Source organism: Thermobia domestica, chromosome 5 (assembly GCF_964235325.1).
Source record: "Thermobia domestica chromosome 5, izTheDome1.hap1.1, whole genome shotgun sequence".
Lineage (NCBI taxonomy): Eukaryota > Metazoa > Arthropoda > Insecta > Zygentoma > Lepismatidae > Thermobia > Thermobia domestica.
In genome coordinates, this window is record NC_137458.1 from 33,204,188 (window position 1) to 33,229,665 (window position 25,478).

Below are 25,478 nucleotides of genomic sequence, written 5' to 3' on the forward strand. Positions count from 1 at the left end.
TACTGGGTACGAGCTATGCATTGTATGCATTAAAATCTCTTAGCCAAATTCTCTGAATTCTTAAAGGTTGTTAAAAATGTATGTAGTGTGGCGTCGTCAGCGTTGTATACTATATCCTCTGTTGATTTCGTTTGAATTGCTAGGTGCACTCGTGGTAACCTTCGACAGTATATGTCTGAGTCTATCGTTCTGTCCATAAGAGCAGCTCATGATGCACGATGACAACATACCAAACCAAACGCACTTCATAACCTTCTTAGGTGGCAGTATGAGCTTTGACACCGACTGTGGAGCTCTTCTCTGATTTGACCACGATCATTTCTTGCATATATATAATGACAACTCTGGCTAGTTTGTATGCATTCCATGACATTTGTTTTAGTAAATACAAGAACTACTTTTGCAACTTCCATCTTTTTCTCTTCACCTTCTTAAATACTTGTTACAAGAAATGTAGTTGAGTTTCCAAATGTTGCTGCTGTTCAAGCTGGTTTACAACCATAGCATCTGTAGGGCTCCACACCTACTCATAAACTTTTAGATTTAGGAACTTTTCTGAATATGTTATCTTTGCTCAGCTCGGGATCGTTCGAAATTTCCAATTTCCGTTTTAACAAACGATTGGTCCAACTTATCTTAGATCTTGCCGGTACTTCCACTAGTTTGGCCTGAACATTTCTTTTTTGGTAACTCGGCCTCAAGCTCTTTTGGCAACTTAAAAGTATGATATGTGTGCTGAGTATTTTACTGATTTAAAATGGAACCGGTATTCTTCGTTGGTGTGATCTTGCTTCTCCTTATAGCGGAAGCTTTTCTCAACATCTTGTAACAATCAGCAACAACCATGGTTTGTATTTCATGCTATTTGGTGTAAGATTTAATATTGTATACCGGTTTTTGAACAGTTTCAACTTTAGCAGAGTCCATTTCTCTTTTAAATGGCTGTTGCACAAATGTAATCATCGCACACACAGAAGCGATTAAATCCACATCTTAAATATTTCTTTGCAAACGCTGGACACAAGTCGGGATTATCTTGGTGGTATTTACTAAAATTGCATCTGTTGTAAACTCTCTGCCTATGCGTATCGGAACACCCACACATACATTTTTCAGCACACTCCTTTTCTTGGTAGCAAGGACTTTCTTCAGTAAATGCATTTGAGTTTCCGATTGGCGAACTATGGAATCATGCTTGCTGCATTCCTCCGAAATCCATTTGCAGAGATCCATATTCTTCTGCTTCGAATTGGCCTGTAAATCCGTTTCCATTTGAGAGAGCACAAGAACTTCTTCGAACTACTACCAGTGTTGTTTGCTCTTTGTTTCAATATCATTATTCTTTTGTTTCGCACAGACTCTCTCTCCCTCTCGCTATATATATATATATATATTCACAACTCTGTCCAGTCTGTGGCGCATTCCGTAACACTGTCTGCCTAAAAGTTATCTCTTTTTTATCACTCGTGAGCGACCACTTCAGAAATACTTGAGGTTTTAGTTTGAGTAGAGATCACAAATGGAAATTCGACCGAGTACATGTTTGTAAGATCATGTGGTACCCAAACGCCGAGCTTCTTTTTATAGTCACTCTTCTCCAAATGGTTTAATAGTTTGATTAAGGATGTTTATGTTATTAGTGAAGTCGTGACTGTTTATACAGTATGCTGGTCCTGCTCAACTTTCGCCAGCGTATCATACATTTTTGCAGCGACTGGTCATTCATTCTGAGAAGCATCTTGGAAATCATAAATCCAGAACGAAATTGACAAGTATCTTTTAGTTGATGATTTTCGTAACTTATCTTGCCTAGAAACAGCACAAATTTCTGCATAGTTCTGCGCAGCATTTGCCAATTTTTCGAAATAAAATTGCAAAATATAGTACGGTATTGCCAAAAAAGTAAACCATTTTTACGGCCGAATAGCCTGAATCTGATTAAAGAACTCCACCACTTTTTGAATATCCACTAACTTATATTGTATACTCACAAATAGCGTTAGGCTCTACCTGCTGCGACTTATACGGTATATTTACTCTGGGACTTGGCACACTAAGGCCATATATGTGCTAATGCCTTAATGCGTTTCAGACAACCTGATAGTTATTTCTTATGATATCTTTTAAAAACTTCACATTGGAGATCACAAATGGAACGTACTGCATTGTAGCAGAATTCATTTCCGATAATACTGCAGTAAGGTAGAGAAGGTTAAGTGAGATCAACCCGCCCCCAACAACACCACTGACTTCGTTTATGAATTCTCATCACAGAGTAGTAGACAGTTTACAGCAACCTACAGGACGACGAATTTTGGCTCAATAAACTTTAGAAACCACAGTAAAGTGTACATTTCCGATGCACCTAAATAACAGTCAATTTCCACAAGACATCCTGAATAATCCAAATAATTTTAAAAATATTGATGAACGAGTATGAAATATAACAGATAATAATTCCAAATAATTAGAAAAATGAAATGAAATCTTAGAGTTTTACGTCCCACGGCATGTCGGTTAGGCTAAAGGAGACGGTGATGATGAGTAATGAATGAAATGGTGGAATGAAGAAAGTGGGAAGAAACGGGAGAACCCCGAGAAAACCCACGCACGCGCTGTTTGTCCACCACAAAGTCCAAATAATTAGAATTCGTCAAAGAAACAAATATCGTGAGCATAAAATATTGCAAAGGAATTATTACACCAGAGCAAATTAGGTTTAATAAGAAAACAGTAGAAAAAGCGCATCATCCTCTAGCACGATGTTTGGTGCAATTGTTCGCCAGTAACAGTAGCCGAGTGGTCCGAGACGTTTAGTTAGCGATTGGAGGAGCTATAAAGCGTTGGTTTACGTCCAACTTAAGCGGAATGGATTTTTTAAACTGGCCTTTCAGGCGTATGTTCTTGCTGTTATCGGGTTGAGTTGATTTTGAGTTTAACGTCCCGTTCAGCAGCAGGACTATATGAGACGTGGACCTACTGATTAACGTGGAATCAGAACCACATGAGCTCCCGCAGAGAATCGAACCTGGGTCTCCCACGCCAAGGCGCGTACGCTAACCGCTTAGCCACGAAGGAGCTCCTTGCTGTTATCGGATTCGATTAAGTAGAATTTCAAATAGAGATAATCGACAGCTAGTGATGAAACAGGCTCCACTTCGGGTTGAAGTTTTGAAATATATACATACAGGGTTCGTTTTTGATTTGAAAATGCAAAATATTTTCAAGTGAAAATAATGCTCGAAATAAAAATGTTATTTTGAAGAGGAAATGAATATATAATAAAATTTTATTTTTGGGGACCGTATAACCATATGTTTATCAAACAAGGTTTGTTTCTTTCAAACGACATTAGATGAGAAAGACACTTTTTAAAAATGTCAAGTTAGTTACATGATATAATGTGATGTTGAACAAAGTCAAAGTGGCTTGTACGAACATGGCTTGTTTTCGTATATTTCATCTTTATTTCAGGTGACTAATTACTGTACAACATATTAGCGCCTATACGATATGCAACAAGAGACGCACATGCTTTTTATTTTATTTTTTTAAAGCAAGAAGTGACTATATGGCTCACAATTGTATTCCTATTCACCGTCTTGTTACCCTTGCCCTTGAGACGAGCGCGTAATTTTAGCTGCAGAAGCACAGGCTAACCTTTAATATACTGAACCAGAAACTCATAAGTTAGAACTTCTGCTCACGATCATACGTTTGAGAAGCTAACTACATCGGATCATATAGTGTTGAATTATTTCCGGCAGCAATATAATTCAATCTTTTTGCCACAGAAGTAAATATTTTTAATAGAAATTCAAAAGTATAACCTATTACGGTATTAACGTAGGAAGTTTCATAACAATCATTCTCATAAAACAAACCTGCAATTCGTAATTTCGATCTCCTTTGACACGTTATGGCAAACATATATGAACACTAATGTTCCATAAAGTTTTAAGACATCCATGGTTTTCCGAAACGCTGAAATAGAATGAAAAAATATAATACAAATAGAAATACTTGTATTTCTTTTAGAAAAATTAATACAATAACAAGTAATATTACCACAGCATACTCCCAGTGTGCACAATGTGAAAATTGGAGTTGCCATTTATTTAACAGATCAACAATAGAAGTTGGGCTGCCGGAAAGCTTCTTTAAAATAAATGTTGTATCACAACAAAAGTTTGCAAACACAGTACTACATAATACGAAAAAAATACGGGAGTAAGACACTTCTAGCAACCCTAACGGTGGATGAACATTGAAATTCACATAAAAAAAACTTCGATGAAAGAAACTGAGTGGTGTGCAGTAGTAGGGCCCCCCGTATATTGTGTCGAGTCAGCAAAAATTTTAGTGACATTATAGGTGAAAAGTCAATGACCTAGGGGTACTTACGACCACCCCCTCTAGATTTTAGCAGAGGTACCTTGGCAAACCCCCTAAATTCTGGCAGGGGTACATAGGACCATCCACCTTAAATTTTGGATCAAAATTTTTTTGCCAAATCTGAATTTTGGTATGGTAGCCTAGGACCATGGTATGTACCTCTATCAGAATTGTGGGTCCATCTGGTTCCCTTTCATGTGTAAAAAATTGCCAAAAAGTCAAATTTCGGGGGGTTTTGGCATAATTTATCCCATTTCATGAGTTTTAATTACCTTATATAGTTATATGGACGTATGCAGGGCTCCTTTCCCTTTCATAAGACATGGGTATATTAATGCACCCCTTTAAATTTTTGGGAGGGGTACATTGGCCCACCACTTCAATTTTGGAAATTGCCCAATTTAAACATTTGGTATTATAGTACAGGACCCTAAAATATATCACTATAAATTCAGGTGGACCACCTCGTTCCATTTTATGGATGCAAAATTGTAAAAATATAAACGTAAGCAGTACGTTGTACCACGTATTTTGTTTTTGGCCCATTTTGCCCCTTCGATGAGGTCCTATTACCTTATATGGTTATATGGTTGTGTATAGGAGTTCATAAAACATAGGTATATTGGTTCAACCCTTTAAATTTTGGGGAGGGGTATATTGACTCACTCCTTAAAATTTGGAAATTTACCAATTTAAGCATTTGGTATTATAGCACAGGACCTTAATATGTATCATGATAAACTTGGGTGGTCCACCTGGTTTCCTTTCATGGGTAAAAAATTGCCAAAATATAAACATAAGCAGCACGTTGTACCTAGTGATGGGTAAATTCCCAGGAAGATATTTTTTGGGAAAATTCCCTGGGAATATTCCCGGGAAGATTCCCAAAATGGGAATTTATCCGGGAATTTGTGGACAATCACAAAGAAAATTGCATTCTATTACTATATAATGATTTCAAAGTTGAATTCATTTTTATATCACAGCATAGAATTACTGTTGTCCACAGAGGATTCTTTAAAATGTATATTCTGAACGGTATTATGTTACTTTATTCACACTATATTATATTTAGAGAGTACGCATAAATGTATATTTATTTACAATATGTTCTATCAATTAAATATACCTATGTGTGAAAAATATATAGTAAGTCCTAATACTTTTAAACCGCTAAACAGTTTAAATTTATATGTAAGTGGATTTGGTAAACTTGACTCTACTACTGATATTATAAACACATTAAATTTATAAATGTTATAAACTAATTAGATTAGGTAAATGCTAGAAGATACATGTCTCATTAATTTATCAACATTTGCGCATACATATTTATTTATGTTCACAAAATTTGCAAGATACTTACTTATCTTTATATTTTAGCACATAACATTGCCATACATGACCTTTCATTCTACCTATTTCTCGAAATTCCATACGTTAATTCACATCTAAGAGAAGTCCGAGTACGTCTTCAGAAATTAGAGTCACATATAGTGATTGGTAAGTTCCCGGGAAGATATTTTTCGGGAATATTCCCGGGAAGATTCCCAAAAACGGGAATTTTCCGGGAATTCATGTACAATGACAAAGAAAATTGCATTCTATTATTATATTACGATTTCAAAGATAAATTCGTTTTTATACCACAGTATGTTATTACTATGTCCCCAGAGGAATCTTTAAAATGTATATTCTGAACGATGTTATGTTATTTTATTAATATTCTATTATATTTAGAGAGTACCCATAAATGGATATTTATTTACAATAGGGTCCTATGAAAGTAAACATGTTTCAAAAATGGTATAGTAAATCCACATACTTTTAAACCGCTAAGCAGTTTAAATTTACATGTAAGTGGCTTTTATAAACTTGACCCTACTTACTGATATTATAAATATATTAAATTTTTAAATGTTATAAACAATTTTGTGAACATTTGCGCATAAATATGTATGTTCACAATTTTTGCAAGATACTTTCTTATCTTTATAATTTTGCAGTTAAATTGCCACACATGACCTTTCTTCCTGCCCATTTCTCGAAATTTCATGCCTTAATTCACATCTAAAAGAAGTCCGAGTACCTCTTCAGAAATTCGAGTCAGAGAGAGGAGACACCGGAGTCTATTACTAACGGTGGTTCAGGGTTTATTAAAAGTACTACATGTCTATTTCTACATAATTCTAAATTACTTTACAAAATGGTTTCTTTTCATCATTTCTAAATTGGCACTTTGCTAATTTTGGCTGTTCTTTAGCATTGGGGGCCAGCTTTTGCACGTACTATTTTGCGCTATTCTATTCCGATGTTGTTGTTTTATGGTTTCATACGTTAAATTACGTTACCAACATTAAATTTAGACAGCATTGCAGAGCAAGCGTTAGCGAGTGAAGGCGGGTTAGAGTCCCGCGTGTTTTCTATCTTCGTTACCAACAATTCACTTTCTTTTCTCACATAAATCACTTCCAATTACATTTCCGTTTGTATAAATCCCCTATTGCCCTAAAAAAAATGTGTTCGATACCGGTACTTTCTTGACTACTTGAACATCACTATCAACTCATTTCTTCCGTAAATCATTCTACTTTTTGCTAGTTTTGGCCCCCCAATACTAAACAATTACCTTACTTTCTAGTGCAAATGGAAATGGAACTTAAAAAATCATATTATTAGTTATATACAGTACCGTCAAGTGATTTTAAATTTTTTAACCTCCAAATTCGTTAAAACCTAGAAGTAAATCATAATATATTAAAATAAAGTAATTAGTCATATGATTCTTATAATTTAGAAGAAAACGCAAAGAAATGGAAATAAATTCCTTCCCGGGAATTTATAGGCCAGGGAAAAAACTCGGGAATATTCCCATTTTTTAAATTCCTTCCCACCGGGAATATTCCCACTGCCCATCACTAGTTGTACCACGTGTTTGGTTTTTGCCCCAATTTATCCCTTTTGATGGTGTCCTATTACCTTATATGGATATAGGTTATGTATAGGGGTCAATTTCCTATGATAAGACATGGGTACATTGATGCACCCCTTTAAAAATTGGGGACGGGTACCTTGGCTTACCCCCTCAGTTTTAGAAATTGTTCAATACAAGCATTTGATATGATAGTACAGGACCTCAATATGTAGAGGAGAGGGTGCAAATGTGGAAACCCTGTTTGTATTTAATTTGTAAAAAAGCAGTGAATCGTTAATTTAGCCTGGAAAATTGCCTCAAAATGCCTTAGAATGTTAGAAATATGGGACCATTATTCGCAAGTGCAAAAACCATGTATGTAAAAAAAATTGGCACATGTACTAGCATATTGCGATTTTTTAAAAACTGAGGGTAGTGTAGAAACACCCTATAATTACAGTAAATCAATGTGTAAACACATAAAGTTGTTGAATCATAGAATGTTTTTTAATCATAGTATGTCTTTAATCTGTAGACGAAACAAAGACAACAAAAGATTTGAAATGATTACAAATTTAAAAAGCTCAGTTACAAAGTAAACAAATTTGTTTCAAGGTTTTGTTGTCAACAGGCAAAGATGTTATGTAGATAAGTCTTATTTACAGAAATGAAAAACACAAATGTGTGTTTCCACACCGGCACACTCAGAGTGACTCCATTTCTCACATAATTGATATTGAATCCATAGTTCACCACTCATATCTTTCAAAAATGGATTTCCATAAAATATGCACAGGGCGTCTTTTTCGGTGGGCTCTTCTACTCCAACTGGAAGATAGACTACAGTTTTTTTTAATTGGAGGAGAACTTTGGGCATTTTTCTAGTTTTTTTTTTTTTTTTTTTTACCGGATGCAGGCGGTTTCTGTTTAGGTCTAATAGTACTCTTAGATAAGGATTCTTCGAGCTATTTTTTGACGGAGATGATGTGAAAACAGCGCAAGAACTCGGCTTACGATCTCTATTCGAAGTCTTTCTCTTCAAAGGGGGCATTTTCATGATTTCATATGGTGACATACAAACTTTTGAAGAGGTGCTTGGTACTTGGGATCCTCTGAAAAGGTGCTCTGTACGCTGGGATCCTCTGAAGAGGTACTCGGTACGCTGGAACTCTGTAATAAAAATCGTGGAGACAATTATATGCCTTTTTCCGCCTCTCAGTTTCCCCTTTGTTTTACTCTTAAGACTTACCCCTCTGCCCTCCCCTTACTTAGACCATGAATAAAAAGTATCTAGCATATACTTGTATGATTCAAATGTGTGTTATCTTCAATAAGTTATTTACTAATAATAAAACAATACAATGGATTTTAGGGTAAGGGAAATGTGGAAACGTTTCCACATTTCCCTTATCCACATGTTTCCAAGTTACCCGCACTGTAGTCAAACTGGATTGTACGAGTTAAGTTAAAACTACGTGTGCTTGTTATTGATTTAAAGCCACCAATACCTTCCCAACAACTCCCTTTCACAATACTCTGATATGTATCACACTACATCTATGATCTTTAGACTGAATAATACTGCACACTTACCTCCAAAAACTTTACAAAAGTGTGTAAACAACAATCGACGCAACACCATTAACTACACTGGCCGACTGCTTCATAGCGTTGTGCTGTGACGAATGGGTACGTGGGTGATTGTTTACGGCAATCACCGCTAGGGTAAAGATCTCTGCAGTCAACATACATTACGTTTCCACATTACCCACACGTTTCCACATTTGCACCCTTTCCTCTACCAATATAAATTCTGATGGTCCACCTCGTTCCCTTTCATGGGATAAAGAACTACCAAAAATCAAATTTCGGAGGTTATTGACCCCACTTTGATAAGGATTTAGCATGTTATATGAGTATGTACAGATGTTTATTACCTTTATATTTTTATGTTACCTTTTAAATTTTGTTGGGATACATAGAACCATTCCTTAAATTCGGGAATTATCAAAAAACAAAATTCGGTAAACGTTTTTTAGGACCCGTTGTAAATGTTGCTGTCCCTCTTATGGCCACATATTCAAATTTAAAGGTTATTGATCTATTTTATCTTTTTTCATACGGCTTTATTATTGAATGAGTACAGCATTTATTACTTGATCATTGAATGAGTGCTGGTGTATTTGTGTACCAATCTTAGATTTTGGGAGAGGTACATTTGGGAGGGGTGTTAAATCAATAATTGGTAATTGTTCTTAGAATTGGGATTAGGAGTCCAGGACATTGGTACATTTAAACTTTGTAGGATAATTTGAGAATTGTCAAAATGAAATTACGTCATTAGTTTTGATTATTCCCGCCTATGAACCAAATATAAACGAAAGCAATACGAAGTACCACGTGATTGACCTTGATGAGGTAGTGTACAGGGATTAATTTCCTGTGTTGTGGTACTTCTTAAGTTTGAGCACACACTTCTAGACAACAGTTGGCTCTGCTAAGGTAAACAATTGACGGACATTATTGACCTTATTGAACATATAATGATTTGGTTAATTTTAAGACAGGTATATCGAGAGAGGTATTCTTTAAATTTGGGATTTGTGATAAACAGAATTTTAGCATGAGGTGCGAAATTTGAAACAATACTTTGAACTTTAGTCACAGCTCATAGTCTAAGATCATTTGTGGTGGTTGATTTGACCTTGAGCTTTAGAAATCTGATGGCTAACCTTAGTGCATCTTATGACTCATAGTCTAAAGGGAATACATGCTACAACACTGAAATTTATTCATAAGGTGATGTAATCTGACACTGGCAAAGTCATTGTTGATGCAATTTGATTGGATGATCATTATCTTTCATGCAATCTGATTGGTTGATATCTATCTTTCACGGAATCTGATTGGTTGAAGATTTTCAAATCTTTGCTGCATTCAGTTTTAAGTTTCGTTTAACATTTATCGATTACTGTTTAAAAGTCTTGGTTTGAACATTTTTGTTTAACATTTTGCACTCACCGATAAATATAATCAAAATTTGTTAATCGAATAGTTAAAAACCGGATAAAGTTTGACAATTAACCGTGAAACGTAAAAGTTTGTTTGAAAATATTTTGTTTGAAACTTCTGTTTAAATTTTTTTCTAAATTTTGTTTGAAAATTTTTGGTTTGAAATTTTTGTTTGAAAATTTTTAGTTTGAAATTTTTGTTTGAAAATTTTTTGTTTGAAATTTTTTCGTTTCCAAATCTTTTGTTTCAAAATTTTTTGTTCGAAATGTTTTGAATTTTTTTAAATGTTTTCGTTTCCAAATTTTTAGTTTAAAAAATTTTCTTCGAATTTTTTGTTTCAAAATCTTGTTTCAATCTTTTGTTTGACATTTTTGTTTGTAAACTTTTTTTGGAAAATCTTGGTTGCAATTTTTTTAAATTTGTGCACTCATTAGTAAAGAACTGTTTAGAACAAAAACATCTCGCAAGATTGTTTATCATGATGCAATAGTACACGTCAGAACGTTGGGTTGTGCTTGAAATGAAAAACTCAAATCATTGAAATGGATCATTTTATTACACTGCACTGGTTAATCACATACATCGATACCAGATATTGGATTTGGATATTGTCGATATAATGTATTTTGAACTTCTTGCACTACGTTGTCTTAAGCGTATAATTTTAATTCCAATTGGTCTTTTAAGGTCTATTGAAATGTCAATTGGTGGAAACTCAATGTCCATTTGATCACAAAGAAAATGTTTATCAATACAGGTATGCACCCACGAACGATTTTGACAACCATCACACCATTTATACAATATGCATAACACATTTTGGAAAATAGTACTTTTTCAGGAATATACTTGTTTTGTTGCACACTTCCATTGCATGTTTTGCACACTGGAATACATTGATGAATTTAGTCCATTCCGATTGCGTTAGATACACCATGGTGCGGGCTTCATGCAATGTACTCTTTTTACGTAACAGCACCATCTTCTTCTCGAGGTCTGTACGCAGCACAACTTCATGATTTCAGCCTAATGATTTGACTATGGTCACATTTAGCTCATCATGAAAATAATCATTCATTTGGTCGATTCGTGAACATAATATTTGCCATTCTTCAAAGTTCAGTTGTACACCAAATTGTTCTGCTTTGCCCAATCGAATCGCAGGTTCAAATGTTGTAGCGCAGATACTAACCATGACATATTCTAAATATATTTATTGGATAATAGCTTGCCAAGAGGAATTCTTTATCGTTGGAAGTACACATATTTCCTCCTGAAACGCACTTGCTTGAATGATTTCATGGGCTGACACCAGGGCCGTGCTGGGATACTAATGAGGGCGGTGGACAAGTCTACTAAAAGGGCGCCCGTACAAACAGGAATATATATATATATATATATATATATATATATATATATATATATATATATACAGAGAGAGAGAGCGAGAGATTTTGAAAGAAAGTATGGGTGCCATTTTATATCAAAATCACCACCAAACTTGTTTTAGTATTAACGTAAATAGCTAACATCGAATCGAAATCCTCTTTACTAACGAAAAACTTTAATTACTTGTAATAACATTTCTGTCAAACAAAAAGAAGCTAAATGTATCAAGAACTTAATATAGCATGCCTATGGACGCAGGAGGCTCATTGTCGTGTTTACAAACGCTCTCCATTGATTTCTGTCCTTAGAAAAATCAACCCAGTTTCTACTTTATATTTCAATCTCTGCGAGAACCATTTTAATATTGTCTTCCCATCTGCGCCTCGGTCTTCCTAACGGTCATTTTCCTATTTGGATTTCCAGTTATAACTTCGAAAGTGTTTCTAATTTCTTCCATTCTGGCTACATAACCTGACCATTTGAGCCTCCTAGACTTGATTACCATAGCAATGTTTGGTAAACAGTATAAAATTATGCAGTTCCTCCTTACGAAGTTTCCGCCTTTCCCCATTCCCGTTCCTTTTGGAGTTCGAATATTGGTTTAAGAATCTTGTTTTCAAATACTTTCAGTTTGCGATTTTCCCTCATAGTCGGTGACCATGTTTCACAACCATACAGCACAACAGGCATGGTTATCATTTTACATTTTGAGCTACAAATTTCTCAACAGAGTTATCGACAACAAAAGATTTTTAACTGAATAACAGCACGAAATCCCTGCTTTCAGTTGACATCAATTTTTTAAATGATTATGGCTTTGGTCTGTTAATAATGATTCTAGATATTTGAAAGTATGCACTTTGTTGAAAGAAAATATAAGTTGGTATTTTAACGCATCCATAAAATGCAGTATTACGATCCCGACAAACTTCCATTTATTTAGTTTTCTCTGCATTTACTTTTAAGGCTATATCCCTGCAATCGTTAATTAAGATTTCTGCATTCCTTTTTATTATTGTATCATTCCCTATTAAATTTACATAATCAGCATACGCCATAACCTGGCAAATACAATTCAGCTCTAGGACCTGATTGCTGTTTTTGATTTTCCTTATAGTGTTCTCCAGAACAAAGTTAAATAATTATGACGACAACGCATCTCCTTGTTTCAGGTGATTCTCAACGTGAAAGCTCGTGAACAAGAATTTCTCTACTCGAACCTTACTTTGGGATTCATTTAAACATATCTTAATTAATCTACCTTTGTCGGTATTGCAAATTCTGTAAGCATGTTATACAATGTTTCCCCCCTACCAGAGTCTTAAGTCAATAATTGACGTGCCAGGATGTTGAATTCTCTCATTTCTTTTCAAGTATTAGTCGAATGGTAAATATCTGGTCGATAGTTGATCGATTTTACCTAAATCCGGACTCATGATCTCCAATAATTTCATCTGCGTATGGAGTCAATCTTGCTAATACAATGTTTAAGAGGATTTATTGGATGTTGACAGAAGAGAAATGCCTCGATAATTATTAAATCTGTTCTGTTGCTTTTCTTCTGAACTGGAACAATGATTGGTTCTCTTCACTCTTGTGGTAATTCCTCCTTGTTCCAGATAAGAGAATCAGTTTGTGTATCTTGCTCTACAATTTTTCCCCTCCAGCTAAAATTAAGTCAACCAGAACTTCATCTACACCCGAAGATGTGTGTTTAATTTTTAAAATAGCGATTTCTATTTCTGTCTGGTTAGGTTCTGGAATATATGGTTATGCTGCATGAATTTCACTTTCTCCACGCGCATTAGTTTTTGGCTATGTGTTAAGCAAATCGTCAAAGAAATCTGTCCATCTATTTAAGATGCTATCTGTATCAGGGAGAACTGCTCCTTTAGGTTTCTTTAATATATAAGCACGAAGTTGATAGCCTTTCTTAAGTTCGTTGATGCATTTATACATGCCCCGAATGTTCTTGTTTTCACAATTATCTTCAAGTTAATTAATTTTAACTTTCAAAAGTCGAGTTTCTTTGTTCTAAAAGTTTTAGAAGTTTTCTGCCAGATGACAATGATAGTTTATGTAGTTATTCCGTTCGGAGTTTGTAGCCAACGCTGTTTCTTCTGTTGTCTCTTCTCTGCTACTTTAGTATATTCCTGCTTGAACCATGGTTTGTTCCTACGTATTTCTGCGTGACCCAATATTTCTTTTGCTGAAATTTTAATGTTATCTTTAATTTCAACCAAGTATCTTGCATACTATTGCACTCCGAATCTTCTAAAACCGGGAATCTATTCGACACTTCAATCTGGCTCCCCTCTCACCTGATTCTCCTCTATTTAAAAAAAAGAATAAATCGCTCCGTTTTCAGATATTGAATATTTCCTTTATTCAACGATAGTCTGTCTCTTACTATCACAATCAACTCCTCTGAACGACCGAACATCAGTTGTGCTAGGCTGTTCTTTTCTGTCTACTAAAACATGATCAGTTTGAATATATGTTTTTCCATCTGACGAAGTCCAGGTATATTTATGAATTTCGCGATGTTGGAATTTTGTAATCTTCACGATAAGGTTTATGGATATTGCACAGTTAACCAGTCTAACGCCGTTGTCACAACCTTCCTTATGCAAACATTTATTCCCTATAATCGATTTGAAAATACCCTCTCGTCCTACCTTCGCATTTAAACCGCCTAATAGAATTTTCATACGGTATTGTAGGAGATGATCAAATACCCGTTCTATTCTTTCGTAAAAACTGTATTTTTTAATCGCAATTCTTATTTTCTGTTGGGGCATGTGCATTTAAAACAATAATATTACACCACCGACCGTTAAGAGAAGTAAAAGAAAATCTTTCATTAAGAAATTCAACCTATGTAATTGCTGATATTACGTATTCGTTTGTGAACGGAAACCCTTTCACGGGTTCTTTACCAATAGTAACTGTATGTATTTATTGTATAGAACTGTATGTATTGTATTGTATGTATTTATTGTATTGTACAGAAGAGTAAATAAAATCGTTCATCTTTGATGTGGTCTCGGAAGGGCGCCTAATGTAAAGGGCGCACTGCACCTTTCACGGTTCTTTACCAATAAAACTGTAAGAATTTATTACTAAAAACTTGTATCTTTATTTATACTGTGATATTTCGAAGGGCGCACCGGGACACCTTCCGGTGTCCCGGTGGGCCAGCACGGGCCTGGCTGACACGGATTTTGCTGATTTCATAGAGGTATTGCAGACGTCATGCTAACCAAAGCAAATTCATAGATCGCATTGTGTGATTGAAGATTTCATCATACAACTATGGCTGACATCGAATTTGTTAACGATTGAATTCCTGATTTCATCACATTTTCTGACGAAACCAAATTCACAGACCCGGCTGTGTAGTAAATTCAAATTGATGACTCCGGGCAACGAGTCTTTTATAGCATAAAGATACAGATCCAGTGTCTAAGAAACGTAATAATTCTTCCTGTGTAGATGCTTTCATGGATAAATATCTTGCCGGTAAAATTATATTCTTTCATTTCAAGATTCACTACGATTCTTAATCCAAACTTTGTAGGAATCATTTGGCTAGCTAAGATTCTATAAGGTACATTCTGTTGTAAATCGGTAAACGATTTCAACACATCATGTGAGTTTAGAAACTGCAGAATATTACCCATTATGACGTTATCATGAATACTATCTCGAATGATGTTGCAAAACTGATGACTTTACATTACCATGTTCTGACGTGTACTACAGCATCATGATAAATAATGTTGCCAGATGTGTTTCTTCTAAACAGTTACGAAACGTTTCATTACCAATGAGTGCACAAATTAAAAAAAATTTGCAACCAAAATTTTCCAAACAAACTTTGAAACAAAGTTTACAAACAAAAATTTTTAAAAAAATTCAAAAAAAATTCAAACAAAATTTTGAAACAAAAATTTTTAAACAAACAAATTCAAACAATATTCGGAAACGAAAAAAATTCAAACAAAAACTTTCAAAAAAATTCAAAATTTTGAAACAAAAAATTTGGAAACGAAAAACAAAAATTATTAACAATTTCAAACCAAAAATTTTCAAACAATTTTGAAACAAAATTAAAAAAAATTCAAACCAAAAATTCCCAAAGAAAATTCTGAAACAAAAAAATTTAAACAAAAATTCCAAACAAAAATTTTCAAACTAAAAATTTTGCGTTTCACGCTTTATTGTCAAACTTTATCCGGTTTTTAACTATTCGATTAACAAATTTTGATTATATTTATCGGTGAGTGCAAAATGTTGAACAAAAATATTCAAACCAAGATTTTTAAACAGTAGTTGTTAAATCTTAAACGAAACTTAAAACTGAATGGAGAAAGATTTGAAAATCTCCAACCAATCATATTGCGTGAAAGATAGATATCAACCAATCAGATTGCATGAAACATAATGATCATCCAATCAAATTGCATCAACAATAACTTTGCCAGTGTAAGATTACATCACCTTGTGACTAAATTTCTGTGTTGTAGCATGTATTCCCTTTAGACTATGGGCCATAAGATGCACTAAGGTTAGCCATCAGATTTCTAAAGCTCAAGGTCAAATCAACCACCACCAATGATCTTAGAATATGAGCTGTGACTAAAGTTCAAAGTATTGTTTCAAATTTCGCACTTCATGCTAAAATTCTGTTTATCACAATTCCCAAATTTAAAGAATACCTCTCTCGACATACCTGTCTTAAAATTAACCAAATCATTATATGTTCAATAAGGTCAATAATGTCCGTCAATTGTTTACTTTAGCAGAATCAACTGTTGTCTAGAAGTGTGTACTCAAACTTAAGAAGTACCACAACACTGGAAATGAATCCCAGTACACTACCTCATCAAGATCAACCACGTGGTACATTGTATTGCTTTCGTTTATATTAGGTCCATAGGCGGGAATAATCAAAACTAATGACGTAATTTCATTTTGACAATTCTCAAATTATCCTACAAAGTTTAAATGTACCAATGTCCTGGACTCCTAGTCTCATCATAGGCCAATAACTGATCACGTGACCATACTCATATTTGAAAATGATTTACCCAAAGAATTAGATACCGCCCAATTCTAAGAACAATTACCAATTATTGATTTAACAATAAGAAATGTACCCCTCTAAAAATTTAAGATTGGTACACAAATACACCTGCACTCATTCAATAATCAAGTAATAAATCCTGTACTCATTCAATAATAAAGCCGTATCAAAAAAGATAAAATAGGTCAATAACCTTTAGATTTGAATATTTGGCCATAAGAACGACACCATCATTTACAACAGGTCCTAGAAACGTTTACCGAATTTTGTTATTTGATAATTCCCAAATTTAAGGAATGGTTCTATGTCTCCAAGAAAATTTAAAAAAATAACATAAAAATATAAAGGTAATAAACATCTGTACATACCCATATAACATCCTAAATCGTTATCAAAGTGGGGTCAATAACCTACGAAATTTGATTTTTGGTAGTTCTTTATTCCATGAAAGGGAACGAGGTGAACCATCAAAACTTATAGTGGTACATATTGAGGTCCTGTCCTATGATACCAAATGCTTGTATTGAACAATTTCTACAATTGAGAGGGGAAGCCAAGTTACCCCTCCCCAATTTTTAAAGGGGTGCATCAATGTATCCATGTCTCATCATAGCAAATTGACCCCTATACATGACCATATAAACATATAAGGTAATAGATCCAGGGGGATAAATAGGGGGAAAAACCAAACATTTGGTACAACGTGCTGCTCATGTTTATATATTGGCAATTTTTTACCCATGAAAGGAAACAAGGTGGACTACCCAAATTTATCATGATACATATTAATGTCCTGTGCTATAATACCAAATGCTTAAATTAGTAAATTTCCAAATTTGAAGTAGTAGGTCAATATACCCCTCCCCAAAACTTAAAGGGGTGCACCAGTGTACCTAGGTCTTGTGATAGGAGATGAACTCCTATACACAACCATATAACCATATAAGGTAATTGGACCTCATCGAAGGGAATAAAATGGGCAAAAAACAAAACACGTGGTACAACGTATTGCTTACGTTTATATTTTGGCAATTTTTACCCATGAAAGGGAATGAGGTGAACCACCCAAATTTATAGTTATTTATATTAGGGTCCTAGACTATTACATCAAATGTTTAAATTGGGAAATTTCCGAAATTAAAGGGGTGGGCCAAGGTAACCCTCCTAAATTTTTAAATGGGTGCATTAATATACCCATGTCTTATTTATAAGAATGGAGCCCTGTATACGCGCACATAACTACATAAGGTAATTAAAACTCATGAAAGGGGATAAATTAGGTGCAAAAACCCCGAAATTTGACATTTTGGCAATTTTTTACACATGAAAGGGAAGCAGGTGTACCCCACTACTGATAGAAGTACATACCATGGTCCTAGGTTACCATACCAAATTTTTAGATTTGGTAATTTCCAAAATTTAAGGGGGCTGGTCCTATGTGCCCCTGCCAAAATTTAGGGGATGGGCCAAGATACCCCTTCCAAAATCTAGAGGGGTTGTCCTAAGTACCCCCAGGTCATTGACCTTTGATCTACGACGTCACGAAAATTTTTGCTGACTCGACGCAATATACGGGGGCCCCTACTACTACTTGTGCATGTAATTTTCGGTACAGATAATTGCTTTTACATATTACGACGGAGCAATATATCTGAAACAAGGAGATAAGTTGTTGCCACTATTATTCAATGTTGTTCTGGGATACGCAATACGAAAAATTAGGAATAGCAATTAGGGCCAACAACTGACTGGCACTAAGCAAGTTAAAGTTTATGCTCATGATTTCAATCTGATGGGCGATGATACGTGGCCAGGAGAACATAAAGTAGATATTTTATTAGACGCATACAGGCAGGGGTAAAAGTGAGTGGGAATGCAGGGGTTCCCGTTCCCCCGCTTCCGAAAAATATCTATGGCGTTCTTCCACTTCTTAAAAATTACAGTGTGTAAGAGAGACATGAGCGACGACGACAGCGTGACGTCTTGCGATCCCCTACTTTTTCATATCTAATTTTACCCCTGCATACAGAAACGGGAATTTAGAAGAGCCATTCTGTGAGAGAACGGACATGAGGGAGGGAATTTAATCTTGCGGTAAACACAATTCAAACAATACATTTATTTCTCATATATTTATGTCTTGTATGTACGTTTGATTTTAAAAGTGTAACATGATTAATGAGCTTATAGAATATGAAGTTTTCCCTGGACGTTACAGTTTTTTTTATTTAAAAAGTGCTTGTAAATTGTAGAAATTTTCCGTTGAGAGAAATTTTGCTGTATTCATTGTTAGAACCAGGGTGTGCTTTACATCAACCATGTACAACAGTAACCCACTTAATTCTTTCGTTGGCCCGCCAGATCCGTTATTGGCAAAGTATTTTTTACGTAACCTCCTAACCTAAATTGACTTCTTCTCCTGGATAACTGATGTCCACCTTAAAAATATCCTTCTCGTTGGAACACCCAATTTACTACCGAACACTAAGAAACTAGTTCAGAAAATGAAGGATCAAGTTTCCACTAAACTAGTAAGTCAAAATTTTCCGCGTCTTTCTATAGTAAGTAAATCTTTTGGTTACGGTTATTGCAATGTTTCTGTTCCTGTGGTGTTACTGTACGCTGAAGTAGTTTCTCCATTTTTTGCTCTTCAATTCTCGTGAAAATGTTATACATTGTCTCGTACGACCATCGATACTAGTAAGACTTTTGTGATTGGTTCACCTTTCGTTTCAACTTGCATATGCCTTCCTTAAATTATTACTCAGTGTTCATCTTAGTTCAGTAGATAAATAAATTTAAAGTGTACCTTAAAACCATATAATCCTAATGTAATGTACAATACGTAACGAAAAATTATAAAATGTTTCGTTTTGAATATTAGCTTATGAATACGTATTTTCTTTCTTTCGGGTAAGTAACGTTTGTTATGTATTCTAATACTTGAATGATGTTTTCCATTAAAAGAATTGTTATTTCACGACCCGCTCGGGAGGGTATTGCTCCCGGAAGTACTTTTTCGCGCGTTACTCTAGCCAGCTGTTTTACGCGCTATCCTAGCCAACTGCTTTAAGTTGGTCACTAAATTAATATCATGGAAGTCAAGGTGGAACAAAGTGAGTCCTACGGGTCTTCTAACCTGTTTCTACTACTACTCTTACTCCTCCTCCTCCTACTACTACTACTACTACTACTACTATTTATCTGCACAAAAATAAGTAAATCACTTTTTTGAGTATTATTTTCATCTTATTTTAATAACAAGGTGTTATGGAATTTTTTTAAAAAATAAAAAAAAAGTTTCTTTGGGCCGGGTTTGAACCCACCCGTTACTAGCACGTAGCGCTAACACGCTTGGCCGCGAGCGCCTACAGCAGCAAGCGTTTGATTTCTGCTATGTGAATGCTACGTGGCAAGACGGATAACGCCAACCAATCAGAACGGTGTATTTCGTTCATACTTACGGGAGCATTACTCTCGCGAGCTAGTCCTGTTATTTCTATATGAAACTAAATGAGAGAAAACTGTATCACAAATAACGAAATATTAGCTTTTTCTTACGTAATGACTGTTAATAGTAGTTAATAAGTATTAACAATTAATAACAATCACCAATAAAAACTTATAATTAGTAACAATTTTATTAGAAAATAGACTCAAAGTCAACCTCTTGGAATATGTAATTCCGTGGAACTAGAAGAAATTAAGATTGCCATTGTTTTCTATATTCAATTGATTTATTATCTCTTACGCTTTAGAATTACAAATTCGTTTTAGAAATTGAATGGCTTTCTGTTAAAAGGGTGTATGTAATATTTTTCACAATTTTAAACTTTTTTTCAAGAAATGAATATTTTAGAAAGTAGATGTAACAATTTGTGTTAAAAGGACGTGTGTTCTTTGAAACGTGTTTAAGTAGTCTATAAGGCATTTTCCTTTTTTCATAAACAAAACACTCTCGTAAGAAAATAGCTTTTGTTATTTCTCGACAATTTTTTTATTGCACATACGCTCTTTTAACAAAAAACGATTCAATTATTCTACTCTGTAAGTATGTATATTACTAATACAAAAACAGTGTTCATTTTGTACGCATTTACGCGTTTTTAACATCAATTCAACTCCTGGAGCAACTAGTGATGGGCAAATTCCCAGGAATATATTTTCGGGAATATTCCTTGGGAATATTCCCGGAAAAAATCCCAAAAATGAAAATTTTCCAGGAATTTATGTACAATCAACGATAATTGCATTCTAGTACTATACTGTGATTTCAAAGTTAAATTCGTTTTTTTATTACAGTATATTATTACTCTTGCACTCAGAGAATTCTTTAAAGTGTATTTTCTGAACGGTATTATGTTATTTAATTAATGTTTTGTTATATTTACAGAGTACGCATAAATGTATATTTACTTACAATATGTTTTATGCAAGTCAATATGTGGAAAAAATGATATAGTAAGTCCAACTACTTTCACACCGCTAAACAGCTTAAATTTGTATGTAAGTGGATTTTGTAAGCTTGACCCGACTACTGATATTATAAATATATTACATTTTTAAATGTCATAAACAAATTAATTTGTGTAAATGCGAAAAAACACATGTCTCACCATTTTATCAACATTTGCGCATACATATTTATGTCCACAATATTTGCAAGATACTGACTTATCTTTATAATTTTACACATAACATTGCCACACACGACTTTTCTTCCTACCTATTCTTCGAAATTTCATGCGTTAATTCACATGTAAGAGAAGTCCGAGTACCTCTTCAGAAAATCGAGCCAGAGTTAGGAGACAGACCGAGGTCTATTACTAACGGTGGTTCGGTTGTGTTAATAGTAATTCATCTCTATTTCTGCATAATTTCTGCATTATTTTACAAACTAGCTCCTTTTCATCATTTGTAAATTAGTACTTTGCTACATTTTAGTGCATATGGAAATGGAACTTAAATAATCGTATTATTTGTTATATAAAATATGGTCAACGAATTTTAATTTTTTAAACCTCTAAATTATTTAAAACCTAGAATTAAATCATCATAAATGAAAATAAAGTAATTAGTCATATGATTCTCATAATTTGTAAGATGGCGTCAAGCTCGAAGTCGATGCAAAGTGGTGCTCTTATTGTTTGCCTTTTTTCGTGGTTGTGTGTAGTGTTTATATGCGTGCTCTACTGTCTTCATGTAGTATCGGTGCTGTGACTTTCCCAAGTGAAGCATTGCCAATGAAACATGGACTGAAGTGTAGTGGAAGATCATTTCATTTTATTGCTGCTGTCTTCATACCAAGAGGACCGCCATGTGCTCTCTCTGGTACTGCTAACAGTGACGGAGGAACTACCAGTGATTTTGTGCCAAGGTATGAGTCAAAAGCAAAAAAAAAAAAAAAAAAAAAACAGTGCCTCATTCTCGTGTGTTTTCTCCTCCTTTGTGGTGATATTCACGTAAACCCTGACCCACCCTGTCTATATTACACCAGTGCTTTCAATATATATTATCAAAATGTTCGTAGCATTAAAAACAAATTACTTGAGTGCTCATTGAACCTAGGTGAGATAAGGGAACTGGATTGTCTCAGTGACCGAATCGTGGCTGAATGAATCAGTGAACGACAGTGAAATTAGCTTTTCTAATAATTTCACCATTTATCGTAACGACCGCATAACTCGTGGAGGTGGAGTGATCATTTGTGTAAATAATAAGTGGAAGAGCAAGAGAAGACTGGATCTCGAACGAGATTGTGAACTTATTTGGGTGGAAGTATTTATTCCAAAGCGTCGTTCTCTGTTTATTGGGTGCTTCTATAGGCCGCACAAGAACATCCCCAGCACATCTTAGAAGCTTGCCATGACTCACTGTTACATGCGTTGTCACACGCTGACGTCATCCTATTGGGTGATTTCAACCTTTCCATCACGTGGCAGGACAGCAAGCATGGCGTCGTTAAAGATGGAAACGACATTTATTTCATTGATAATTTTATTAATGGACTTGGTCTAGGTCAATATAATATGCATAATACCCGTAATAATAGCAATCTTGACTATATTCTCTCTAACTTAGAACCTCGTTGTGTTGTCCCATGCAGAAATCTTTTTCCCTCGGATCACGATTCCTTGGATGTTTCTTTCGATTTCCTCCCCTCCACTACTACAAACCAGCCCCTCAAAAGTAGGTCACAACTTCTTTGGAAGAAAGACCCCTGGGGTGACATCTGCCGGGGTATTGAACTGTTTCCTTGGTGTTTGTTAGAGGTAGGAACTGTTGACGACGCTGTGGACTTATTTACATCTGTTGTCCACTCAGCCATAAAGGACTTTGTGCCGGTGAAAGCATCAAAATCGAACAGGTTTCCGGTCTGGTACGACAATGAACTCCGTGAACTTCTTAAAAACAAAAAGCTTGCCTGGACTCTATGGAAATCACATCCGAGTGACTACATATACAAAAACTTTGCTAGAATTAGAAGTCTTGCCAAGAAGGTACAGCGGCGTAAATATTTTGAATACATGGACTCAATTGGTGATTTTACTCTTAGTAACCCTAAAGTCTTTTGGTCTGTAATTAAATCTAGAACAAAATCTCCGGGCATACCGGCAACAGTTGAAGATGAAAATACTGAAGCGAGTGATGATCAAAGACCAGACCTCTTCAATAACTACTTCTGCAAAACATTTACTTCCCTTCCCTCCACAACCCATCTCCTCCCTCTCCGCCCCATCTGTTCGGACACCTTATCCATTCTCTCTACAACCCCGGGCGAAGTTCTGGCTCTCTTGCTATCGTTATCTCCACATAGATCACTTGGACCTGATAAAATTAGTCCTCTCTTTCTCAACAAAACTGCTTCAGTTATTGCGGTTCCTCTATCTATCTTATTCAATAGATGCTTCAAGGAAGGGTATTATCCCACCAGTTGGAAACTAGCTCACGTGACCCCAATATATAAATCAGGATTTAAAGATCATGTATCCTCCTATAGGCCAATATCTCTTCTTTCTGTAATATCAATTATCTGCGAAAAAATAATCAAAGACAGGCTACTTAAATTCACCCCACCTTACATCCATAGTTCTCAGCACGGCTTTCTACCGAAAAGCTCAAGTCTCTCAAACTTAAGTACTCTTCTTTCCTGTGCAGTCAAATGTATGAATAACAATACTCAATTAGATGCTATCTACTTTGATCTCTCGAAGGCCTTTGATTCTGTCAGTCATATTCATCTTCTTCATAAAATCTCCAATAGATTTAATGTACATGGCAAATTTCTCTCTCCAATCACAAGCTACTTGAAGGACCGTAAACAGAGAGTTGTTCTTTCAGGGGCGACTTCTAACCCCCGACCCGTGATCCCAGGGGTGCCTCAAGGGAGTGTACTTGGGCCTCTGCTGTTTGTCCTGTATATGGATGATCTCTACACGCACTTATCAGCTCAACCTAGTGGCCTTCTGTTTCTTGCTGACGATTGTAAGTTATACAGAGAAATATCGTGTCTCCGTGACACAATTGCTCTACAGGAAGACATAAATTACCTTACAGGCTGGTGTGAAATGTGGCACTTGAAACTCAATAGTAAGAAATGTGACAGTATTACTATTACTTTGAAAAAGTCTCCTGTTCCCTCCACATACCATATCAACGATTCCCCTATCACACATTCTGCTAGCCATAACGATCTTGGTGTCATCTCTGATTCAAAACTCACCTTCTCTCACCACATCTCCTCAATACTAAAGAATTTAATGCGCATGTTGTAACTTCTTTATCGATTCACCGAACTACGCACTGTTTCTTCATTAGCAACTTTTTATAAGACTTTAATAGCGCCCAAGATCGAATACTGCTCTCCCATATGGGCCATGGCAGCACCTACACATCTCTCCAGACTTGATTATGTTCTCAATTTCTTCATCGCTATAGTCCGTTTTCGTGTTCTTGCACTTCGAACATTATTTAAGAAGGAGCTCTTGCGACGTCTTAATATTCAGACTCCTGAAGTACGCCGAATTATCTCTGACCTGAAATATCTACATAAAATAGTTAATGGAAGCTTAAGATCGGAAATATTACTTGAGGAACTATACTTACGTGTCTCTTCTCGCATCACCCGGAATACCCACCTATTCCATCTTGCCCGTCCTAGGTTAACTGTTATACAGAGGTCTCTTTTTTATAGAATACCAAACTGTTATAATCAAGTAACAACTGATGTGGACATTTTTTCGAGCTACCCAGTGTTTGAAAGAGCAATTAAACGAGCTTTGACGGAATAGTTTTACTTTTACACTCTTTTTTTCTATGTTGTTGTTATTGTTGTCTTGTTTTTTTTTTTTATTAGCATGTCCCTGTGCAAAATGGCAAAGTTATGCTGTATCTGGGAATTTGTTCAATAAATAAATAAATTTGGAAGATAAAGTAAAGAAATGGAAATAAATTCCTTCCCGGGAATTTATATGCCAGGGGAAAAAACCCGGGAATATTCCAATTTTTTCCTTTCCACCCGGCATATTCCCACTGCCGATCACTAGATACAACAGCCCTTACAGGACCATGGCTGGCAGGCGACTTATAGCATTCATGCCTTTAGGGTGAAGTGTGGTTTAGGTCCCTCTGCTGACTTTCTAAGCTCGAGTTCGCTTGTAGCTCCCCAATTGTTTCACA

At 35.3% G+C, this 25,478-nt stretch overlaps 1 protein-coding gene across 1 annotated transcript in view; it reads right to left on the reverse strand.

Moving 5' to 3' along the window:
* LOC145685841 (uncharacterized) overlaps nucleotides 1-25,478 on the reverse strand; it is a 263,253-nt gene that overhangs the window by 2,931 nt on the left and 234,844 nt on the right. The window contains exon 5 of the mRNA XM_081758454.1: nucleotides 3,885-3,984. Coding sequence (XP_081614580.1) covers nucleotides 3,885-3,984 — 100 coding nt within the window. The remainder of the gene's footprint in view (nucleotides 1-3,884; nucleotides 3,985-25,478) is intronic.